Source organism: Mauremys mutica, chromosome 15 (assembly GCF_020497125.1).
Source record: "Mauremys mutica isolate MM-2020 ecotype Southern chromosome 15, ASM2049712v1, whole genome shotgun sequence".
NCBI classification, from domain to species: Eukaryota; Metazoa; Chordata; order Testudines; family Geoemydidae; genus Mauremys; species Mauremys mutica.
The window spans coordinates 19,358,080-19,368,639 of NC_059086.1; the positions used below are offsets into that span (position 1 = coordinate 19,358,080).

Here is a 10,560-nt window from a genome sequence, read left to right on the forward strand (position 1 = left end):
ACACACCGCCTCTATCTATCTATCTATCCCCATCCACCCCCTCTATCTATCTATCTATCTATCTATCCACTCCCAGCCACCCCATCTATCTATCTATCCAGCCATCCCCATCCACCCCCCCATCTATCTATCTATCTATCTATCTATCCATCCCCAGCCACCCCGTCTATCTATCTATCTATCCCCAGCCACTCCATTATCTATCTATCTATCTATCTATCCCGACACCCCCTGATCTATCTATCTATCCCCAGCCACTCCATTATCTATCTATCTATCTTATCTATCTATCCATCCCCAGCCACCCCGTCTATCTATCTATCTATCCCCACACACCCCCTTTATCTATCTAGCCCCAGCCACCCCATCTATCTATCTATCTATCCAGCCATCCCCATCCACCCCCCCCATCTATCTATCTATCTATCTATCTAGCCCCAGCCACCCCCTCTATCTATCTATCTGTGTACAGGGTGTTTCACCAAGGCTGGGGCCGAGCTTGACTCCCCGCTCTGACACACACACACATCCGGTGGGACCGCAGGGGAGTCACTGACTATCTCCATCCAACCCTTTCCCATCTGTAAACAGGGGAGAAAGTCCAACCTCTGTCTATTTAGACCAGGGGTTCTCAAACTGGGGGTCAGGACCCCTCAGTGGGTTGCGAGGTTATTACACGGGGGGGGGCGGGTCACAAGCTGTCGGCCTCCACCCCAAACCCTGCTTTGCCTCCAGCATTTATAATGGTGTTAAATATAAAAAAGTGTTTTTCATTTATAAGGGGGGTCGCACTCAGAGGCTTGTTGTGTGAAAGGGGTCACCAGTGCGAAAGTTTGACAACCACTGGTTTAGACTGTGAGATTGGGGGAGGGAATGGCTCTCAGTTTGTGTCTGGGGGGCCCTGATCTCGGCGACTCCGGGTCTGGGCGGCGCCTGGCCCGACGGGGCCCTGATCTCGGTGACTCTGGGTCTGGGCAGCGCCCGGCCCGACGGGGCCCCGATCTCGGCGACTCCGGGTCTGGGTGGCGCCTGGCCCGACGGGGCCCTGATCTCGGTGACTCTGTGTCTGGGCGGCGCCCAGCCCGACGGGGCCCCGATCTCGGCGACTCCGGGTCTGGGTGGCGCCTGGCCCGACGGGGCCCTGATCTCGGTGACTCTGGGTCTGGGCGGCGCCCGGCCCGACGGGGCCCCGATCTCGGTGACTCCGGGTCTGGGCGGCGCCTGGCCCGACGGGGCCCTGATCTCGGTGACTCTGGGTCTGGGCGGCGCCCAGCCCGACAGGGCCCTGATCTCGGCGACTCTGGGTCTGGGCGGCGCCCAGCCCGACGGGGCCCCGATCTCGGCGACTCCGGGTCTGGGCAGCGCCCGGCCCGACGGGGCCCCGATCTCGGTGACTCCGGGTCTGGGCGGCGCCTGGCCCGACGGGGCCCTGATCTCGGTGACTCTGTGTCTGGGCAGCGCCCGGCCCGACGGGGCCCTGATCTCGGTGACTCTGTGTCTGGGCAGCGCCTGGCCCGACGGCGCCCCGATCTCGGTGACTCTGTGTCTGGGCAGCGCCCGGCCCGACGGGGCCCCGATCTCAGTGACTGTGCATCTTAGGATCCTTAGGACACCCTGGGCGCTGGGCAAACAGCACAGAATGGTGAGATCTGAAGCCCCGTGGGGCAGGGAGCGTCTCTTTGTTCTGTCTGTCCAGCACCTGGCACAATGGGAGTCCTGGGCCACAGCTGGGGAGCCTTGCGCTGCGACACTACAGAGAACTGCTGTGAGAGGCTCATGGCCACCCTCCCTCAGGTCTTCACTCAGGTGTGAATGTTTAACGGTGAGAGTAATGAACTATTGGCCCCAGTCCCCTAGGGCTACGGTGGATTCTCCATCACTGGCCATTTTAAAACCAAGACAGGACGGTTTTTTCCAAGACTGGCTCAAGGAATTATTTCTGGGCAGTTCTCTGGCCTGTGTTATACAGCGTGTCAGGCTAGATGATCACAGTGGTTCCTCCTGGCCTTAGAATCTATGAATCCTTGAATCTATAGACAATTCCAGTCCTGGGGAAAGCTAATGGCCGTCCCAAGCTAAAGAGAAGGAGCAATTAAACACCCCTTTGTGTAGTGATAACTGTGGATAATCAGAAGCCCCTGCCCAAGCCACTAGGTTGCATGGCAAAGCCAAGCAGAACTAGGTTGTATGGGCTGAAGGGATGTCCTGGGACAGGTTGCAGGAGCTGGACAATTGGTTGCTTGCAGCAGAGGGTGTCTTCTGCGTGAGAGACGCAGAGAGTCAGCTGACAGAGGGAGAGGGTAGCCCTTGGGGCAGGCACAGAGACATTGCTGCTTGGGTCACAGGACAGGCTGGAAGCAGGCGTGGATTGCTGAGTAAGGAAAGTGCCTGGTGCTGATTGGGTCTGTTGTGTTCAGGGAAACAGGCCTGTGGGGCTCTCCTTGGTAAATGAATAAATACTGTAGCAAAGCTAATAAATAGCATACAGTGCCTAGCACAATGGGGTGCCAGGCCATCACTGGGGTGTCTGGGCACTACCGTAACACACCTAATAGATAACGATTCTGAAATGAAAAAAAACTTGGTTTCAATCCAGGTCTCTCTCCACCCTCCAAGCCAATAAAAGGAGGGAAGCAGAGGTGTGAGACATTTCAACTGACAATTTGTGAGTGTTTGTGTGTGAAAAATCCTGAGGTGGGGCACCCCAAACACCGAGCGAAGTCGCGTCGGTTTCGACAAACAGGCCCTGTCGGAAAAACCTCAGAAAACTCCAAAAAGAGGGCGAAAAGTTTTGATGTAAAAATGTTACTTAACAATCCAGTTAAAAAGGAAAAAACCCTCCCTTTAAGCTCGAAAAAAATCACAACATTTCGTTGGCCCCCGAATGAATCCCCCCCCCCGACTTTTCGGTCAGACAATTGGAAAAACAATGCGTTTGGGGTGTGTGACGGGTTGGACCCTGTGATAAATGAAGTGTGTGTGGGGGGGGCGGGGGTAGCTCCCTTTGATGGACACCCAGCCAGCCAGTTAGCTATAAAATCCCTGTTCTCTGCTTGGCTTAAAAGTCTCACTGCGACGCTCCTGGGGGGAGGCGGACAGGGCAGAGCGATGCTGTAAGAAGCTTGGGCCAGGTATGAAAAATCGTCAGTCTCATACCTAGAAACTTCGCATTTCAAACCCCAGAGACGTAAGGAGATCAGGGAATGTCTAGAAGAGACGCGACCAGGCTATGGCTTGTGGATTCCTCTGTGCTAACCCCAGGTGCTTTTGTTTTGCTTGTAACTTTTAAGCGGGACCTCAAGGGGCAGAGATGCCGAAATTCCCTGGGTGAAGCTAAAACGAGGAAGTGGAAACCAGGGCCGATGCCACGGTAGGGCTCTGCTCTGGCTAGGCAGGGGCCAAATTCGATTTGTATTTAATTATATGTCAACGGATTGCGTCAACATTTCTACTCCCCCCCCCCCCCCGTTTTTATCTATTTACGTTTTAACGGTGGTGGGAAGTTATGGGGGGCAGTCAGACCACGGGGAGGGTTCATGATTTAACGACGGCAGACGCTGAGATTCAAACCGTGGACGCTTTATTGCGCCGTTCGTCGCCAGCACACGGCGAAGTAGACGTAGCGACTTAGCAAACCCGACCACGTCCTCCAGCGGCAGGGTGCTGCCTGGGCCTCGCTGGAAACACGGTAGCAATTCATGGGCCCAGGGTGTGGGGGGGAAATTGACGCGGGAATTGACGCCTACCGATATTTGCTGATAAATCCTCCCACCTCCAGCTACAGGCAGGGGTGAAAGTAACTTACAGGACTTACCGGTACTGCGGAGTCCTGAGGGGGCGTGGCCTCACCCGGAAGAGGCGTGGCCTCATCCAGAAGAGGCGTGGCCTCTCAAGATTTAAAGGTCCTGGGGAACCAGCTGTGGCTGGGAGACCCAGAGCCCAGTGGCTCCCAGCTGCAGAGGTGGCTGGGAGCCCCCCGGAGCTCAGGGGCAAATTAAAGGGCCCGGGGCTCTGGCCGCCAGGGGGAACCCCGAGCTTTGCGGGGCTGGGGCAGGGATTTAAAGGGCCCAGAGCTCCTGCTGCTGAGGGAAGCCCGGAGCCCTTTAAATCCCAGCCCCAGCCCGGCCGCTGGAGCCGCGGCAGGGATTTAAAGGGCTCTGGGCTGCCTGCAGTGGCGGGGAGCTTTGAGCCCTTTAAATCCCAGCCCCAGCCCGGCCGCCAGAGCTGCGGCAGGGATTAAAAGGGCTCTGGGCTGCCCACAGCTGCGGGCAGCCCAGAGCCCTTTCAATCCCCGCCGTGGAAGTCTATGCGGTCCAGCACAGCGTACTGGCTCTTGCCGGTACACCGGACCAGACCGGACCGGCTTACTTTCACCTCTGGAGCAGCAGAAATACTGTCTCCCCTGTCCCCCCACCCCTCAAAAGGGCACCGGCGCCCTCCCCACGGGATAGTAATACATATTGTATGTATGTGTATGTGTATGAATGTGTCACAAACAATGCAGCTACAGCCTGCCACCGACCTGCAGCGACCCCAGCAACCGGCCCCTGTGGGCTGCTGCCTGCAGAGAGCCAGCAGGTGCGGCTGGGCTGGGTCTGCCAAGGAGTAAGTAACCAAGGCAAAAGCCACAGCCAGCCAGCCAGGAAGGCAGGGGGGGGCGGGGGGAAATCAGGAGTGAATGGAGGACAAATGGAATAGCCTTCATGAAATATACAAGATATTTAGAGAAAGTTTTGTCAGTTTCAGCCTCTGCACTCTGCAGGCAGGACAAAACAAAAAGAGATCTGAGATTGCACCCGCTGTCCTAAGGACATTTCAGGTGTTTAAATCAATATATGAAGAGGGTGGATTGGAATGAAAATCACTATTTCTTTCAAAGGAGGCACAATAATTTCCCTGAATATTCAGTTTCCCCCCCAAATCCCTTTGTGGTTTTGTCTATGGAGGCTATTTGCTTTCCCTGTGAATCTTCAGTTGCTTTAGCAAAATTGCTTTGCCCAAAATAAACCCTAATCATCTTGACACATCTTTCCACCATGTTCTCCATGTTTTTTGTGTTGTTTTTTTTAAACAATAACCTTTCAAAGAGGATCTGCAAGCAGTTTGGACATCACAACCATGATCCTCTGCTGGGGAGGGAATGGGATAGATTTGAACTTGGAAATGGTTCCTGATTTTGATTGTGTTTAGGAGATCCCCTCATCCCAGGGGCAGAAAAGAACAGCCACTGCCATGGTCACACATAACCAACAACAACTGGGAGTGAAATGAACAAGGATGCCAGAAACGGCTCCTAACTCTGGGCACTGAACTGCACAGGGAACAGCTGATTTTAAACTGTTCTTTTGCAGGCAGCAGCAGCAGACATCTCAGCCAGTCTCCCTACTGCGAGCTAGAGCCTAGAGGAGAACCCCTGCGGGGGGTGGGGCGGGAGGAATGCAGAGCCTGTCTGCAGCCTGCCTGGAGGAACTGAGAAACCAATGTGACAGTGAGTTTTCCCCTTCCACCTGCTTTTATTAGCTCTGGATTTAAGCTGTGCAGCCAAATGCTTGTATTTGTTGTGTATATTAGTACTGGAGAGATCCCCTCATCCCGGGGGCAGACAAGGACGGCCCCTGCCATGGTCAAACACACCCTCCCCTCGACCCCCTCCCCCCCAGCTACTGTGAGTGAAATTAACAAGGATGCCAGAAACCGCTCCTAACCCCGGGGGGGCTGAACCATCAGGGAACAGCTGAGTTTAAACTATTCTTATGCAGGGAACAGGCTTCTCTCTCCTCAGTCAGTCTCCTTTTCTTACCGGTCCTCTGTACCGGCCCGTACCCGCTTACTTTCACCTCTGGCTACAGGCCACCAAAGGAGGAGGCAGACGAGACATTTTTAGAGCCAATAACAGATGTATCCAAAGCACGGGACCCGGCGGCGTATTATCGCCTAGGCCAACAAGGCCTAGGCCTAGGGCGGCAAGTTTGCAGGGGCGGCAAATTTGCTCGTGACCCCCTCCCCAACTCCGCCCCGTCCCCAAATCCCCGGCCCGCCTCCTCCCCCAGGCACACCCGTGCTTCCCTCCTTCCACCTCCCTCCCAGGTTTGCCGCGTGAAAGTGCTGGGAGGGAGGGAGACGCGAGTAGCGATGCGCTTGGAGGAGGCAGAGCAGAGGTGAGCTGGGGCCCGCGGGCGCGGGGAGTAACCTGGGGGGCCAGGAACCGCTCCCCGCCCCACTCACCTCCGCTCCACCACCGCCATTCCCCGAGCGCCACAACTGCCCTCCTCCTGCCTCCCTCCCAGGGGAGGAGAGGTGAGCTGGCGGCGGGGGGGTTGGCAATTTTTTGTGGGCCTGGGGCGCCAAATTTGTTAGTCCACCACTGACCGGACCTGATGGGAATCAGGGACTTTTAACCCTCCAGAAGACAAGATGGAGCGTCTGAGTCCTTGGATGGCACTGAGGACAAGTCCTTTGTTTCCCAAGGTGGAGGACGGGGGTGGGGTGGGGAGGATCTGGCCGAGAGCCGGACGGTGGACGGCCACGTGGGGGAACGTGATCGCGAAATGATCCGGTGACAGGCAAAGAGCGAGAGCAGCACAATAAAGATGCCGGACGGGGACGAGATTCTAGGGGGAACGGGGAGCTGGCGGCTTCCACGAGAAACAATATTAAAGTTACAAGAGCAAACTAGTCCAGCACGGAGGGGATGAGCCCTGAAGAGAGAGAAAGAGAGAGAGAGTGTGTGTGTGTGTGTGTGCATGTGTGCGTGTGTGCACGTGTGTGTGTCGCCCCCTGCTGGAGGGGCTGGGCCCTGCTCTGTAGGATCTGTTCACACACACACACAATCTCTCAACAAAAACCCTTCTGAGCAACCAACCACACAAATGGGAGATTGGCCCAGGAAAACAAGGGCAGGGACACGGGTCCCACTGGGCACCTGCCATCCACAGCCCCCCGGCAGTGTGGCCAAGTGAGAAAATACCCTAAAGAGAAAAGGGGGGAAATAGGGATAATTTTGATTCATTCAATTAGTGGTTGGAGCAGGGGAGGGGGCTGGGAGCCAGGATGCCTGGGTTCTCTCTGGCTCTGGGAGGGGAGTGGGAGCTAGTGGTTAGATGGGGGGGCTGGGAGCCAGGACTCCTGGGTTCTCTGCGGCTCTGGGAGGGGAGTGGGGGCTAGTGGTTAGATGGGGGGGCTGGGAGCCAGGACGCCTGGGTTCTCTGCGGCTCTGGGAGGGGAGTGGGAGCTAGTGGTTAGATGGGGGGGCTGGGAGCCAGGACTCCTGGGTTCTCTCCAGCTCTGGGAGGGGAGTGGGGGCTAGTGGTTAGATGGGGGGGCTGGGAGCCAGGACGCCTGGGTTCTCTCCGGCTCTGGGAGGGGAGTGGGGGCTAGTGGTTAGATGGGGGGGCTGGGAGCCAGGACTCCTGGGTTCTCTGCGGCTCTGGGAGGGGAGTGGGGGCTAGTGGTTAGATGGGGGGCTGGGAGCCAGGACTCCTGGGTTCTCTGCTGCTCTGGGAGGGGAGTGGGGGCTAGTGGTTAGAGCAGAGGGGCTGGGAGCCAGGACGCCTGGGTTCTCTCTGGCTCTGGGCGGTGTATGCGGACTGATGGACACAGGGGGCCTGCGGGGAGTTGCCTGAGGTCAGTCTCCGCCCCCCGCCCCGTCGGTCTGTGGCTGGGTTTTCCCTTGGTGGTTGTGGGGGGGTATCGGCCTCCCCCCACCCCACAGTCTCGCCTCGGAACCCAGGCGTCCGGGGCCGGATTGGAGCGCGGCGTTTCCACCCGGTCGCGTTTTGCAGCGACACCGGCTCCTGCTGCGGGTGGAGGGACGGACGGACGGACAGAGACAGACGGGACCCCCCCGGCCCCCCCCCCACGCCGGGGACCCGGGGCTGTCACAGGGCGCCAGAGCCCGCAGGGGGCGGCACATGGCCCCGGGGCGCAGGGGGGCGCCGGGCGCGTAGAGCCTCGACCGGTGCCGCCCCCCCCGCCTGGACCGGACCGGTACCGCCCCGCCCCAGCCTGGATCGGACCGGACCGGTACCGCCCCCCCCAGCTGGGATCGGACCGGACCGGTACCGCCCCCCCCAGCCTGGATCGGACCGGTACCGCCCCCCCAGCTGGGATCGGACCGGTACCACCAAATCCAGCCGGGTTTGGACCGGTACCGCCCCCAGCCTGGACCGGACCGGTGCCGCCCGCCCAGCTGGAACCAGGACAGAGCTGCTGGATCCCTCCCCGGGCCCGGCTCGGAGCTGGCCCCAGCGCTGCCATGAGCTGAGGGCACCGTGCCCGGCGCTGGCCCGGCCGGCCGTGTGGGCACCAGAGCTGCCATGAGCCCGGAGACGGGACGCTGGGCACAGGTGCCTGGGAAGGTAAATTAACCCTCGGGGGGGCGGTGCCAGGGGCAGTGGAGGGTGACAGGGTAGGAGGTGCCAGGGGCGGCAGCGGGTTAGGAGAGGGCAGTGGGGTGAGCTGGGGCAGTGGGGAGGTGACGGGGGGTGCCAGGGGCAGTGGAGGATGACGGGGTGGGGAGTGCCAGGGGCGGCAGGGGATTAGGAGGGGGCAGTGGGGTGAGCTGGGGCAGTGGGGAGGTGACGGGGGGTGCCAGGGGCAGTGGAGGATGACGGGGTGGGGAGTGCCAGGGGCGGCAGGGGGTTAGGAGGGGGCAGTGGGGTGAGCTGGGGCAGTGGGGAGGTGACGGGGGGTGCCAGGGGCAGTGGAGGATGACGGGGTGGGGAGTGCCAGGGGCGGCAGGGGGTTAGGAGGGGGCAGTGGGGTGAGCTGGGGCAGTGGGGAGGCGACGGGCGGTGCCAGGGGCAGTGGGTGGTAGCAGGGGGTGGCACGGGAGCATTGGGGCAGTGAGGGGGGGCCAGCGGGTGTTGCTGTGGCCATGGGGTGATGTGGGAGGCCAGTTCTCCCACGGGGAACTGAGCTGGGACCCAGGAACCTCCAGGGGCTGAATGGGAGCCTGCGCCCCCCAGAGGGAAAAGGCCTCATCCCTGCCCATGCCCCGAGCCCTCGGAGACTCCTGTACGTGGTGTGGGGTCTATGACACACACCTGATCATTGCCCCCCACCCCCACCCCTGTTTCTCCTTCCAGACGCTCTGAGCAGGTTCCGCCAGCGGGGGGCGCCGCCCGCCCCATGGATCTCCACCCCTTCAGCCCGCGGCCCCCCAGGGACGGAGGCGCCAACGCCCGGCACCAGCCCCCGGCCCGGGAGGAGCCGTCCAGGCGCCGGCTCAAACTGGAGGAGGACGGGGAGGCCAGCCGGCCGCGCGCCCCCCGGGCCCCACCCTGGCCCCCCGGCCCCGGGGAGGCCGGGCCGGAGCAGGGCGAGGCCGCGCGCTACGGTCGCTACCTGCTGATCGACAGCCAGGGGCTGCCCTACACGGTGCTGGTGGAGGAGGCGGGCGCGGCGGGCGAGCGGGCGGGGCTGCGGAAGGTGTACTGCTGCCCGGTCTGCTCGCGCACCTTCGAGTACCTCTCCTACCTGCAGCGGCACAGCATCACCCACTCGGAGCACAAGCCCCACGTCTGCCGGGCCTGCGGCAAGGCCTTCAAGCGCACGTCCCACCTGGAGCGGCACAAGTACACCCACGCCGGGCGCAAGCCCCACCAGTGCCCCATCTGCCAGCGCAGCTTCCGCGACGCCGGCGAGCTGGCCCACCACCAGCGCGTGCACACGGGCGAGCGCCCCTTCCAGTGCGAGGCCTGCCACATGCGCTTCGGCGAGCGCAACACGCTCCAGCGGCACATCCGGCGCAAGCACCGCCAGCAGCCGCCCACGCCCTGACGGGCACGGGGAGCCCCGGAGCCGGACCGGGGCCACCCCGACGGGCACGGGGAGGCTCGGAGCCAAACTGACACCGCCCCGATGGGCACGGGGAACCCCGGAGCCGGACCGGCGCTGCGCTGACGGGCACGGGGAGCCCCGGAGCCGGACTGGCGCTGCCCTGACGGGCACGGGGAGCCCCGGAGCCGGACCGGCGCCGCCCCGACGGGCACAGGGAGGCTCAGAGCCGGACCGGCGCTGCCCTGATGGGCACGGGGAGGCTCAGAGCTGGACTGGCGCTGCCCTGACGGGCACGGGGAGCCCCGGAGCCGGACCGGCGCCGCCCCGACGGGCACGGGGAGCCCCGGAGCCAAACTGACACCGCCCCGATGGGCACGGGGAACCCCGGAGCCGGACCGGTGCCACCCCAACGGGCATGGAGAGCCCCAGAGCCAGACTGACACCACCCCAAAGGGCATGGGGAGCTGCCCTGACAGGCACGGGGAGCCCAGGAGCCGGACCGGCACCGCCCACACCCCAACGGGCACGGGGAGCCCAGGAGCCGGACCAGCACCGCCCACACCCCAACGGGCACGGGGAGCCCAGGAGCCGGACCGGCACCGCCCACACCCCAACGGGCACGGGGAGCCCCGGAGCCGGACCGGCGCCGCCCTGACGGGCACAGGGAGCCCCGGAGCCGGACCGGCGTCGCCCCGACGGGCACAGGGAGCCCCGGAGCCAGCCTGGCAACTCCCCATGGCTTAACCACGTAGCAACCTTCGTCCCCACATGGGCCCCTGA

At 61.7% G+C, this 10,560-nt stretch overlaps 1 protein-coding gene across 1 annotated transcript; it reads left to right on the forward strand.

Annotated features, from left to right (window-relative positions):
* Positions 1–8,052: 8,052 nt before the first annotated feature.
* Positions 8,053–9,804, forward strand: LOC123350216 (zinc finger protein 581-like). Its single transcript, XM_044988678.1, has 2 exons — positions 8,053–8,357; positions 9,087–9,804. The coding sequence occupies exon 2, from the start codon at positions 9,130–9,132 to the stop codon at positions 9,778–9,780; it is 651 nt and encodes a 216-aa protein (XP_044844613.1). The 5' UTR covers positions 8,053–8,357; positions 9,087–9,129; the 3' UTR covers positions 9,781–9,804.
* The last annotated feature ends 756 nt before the right edge of the window (positions 9,805–10,560 follow it).

Excerpts from the sequence above, each read along its gene's own strand:
- LOC123350216 (XM_044988678.1), top strand. The coding sequence starts at position 9,130 with ATGGATCTCCACCCCTTCAGCCCGCGGCCCCCCAGGGACGGAGGCGCC.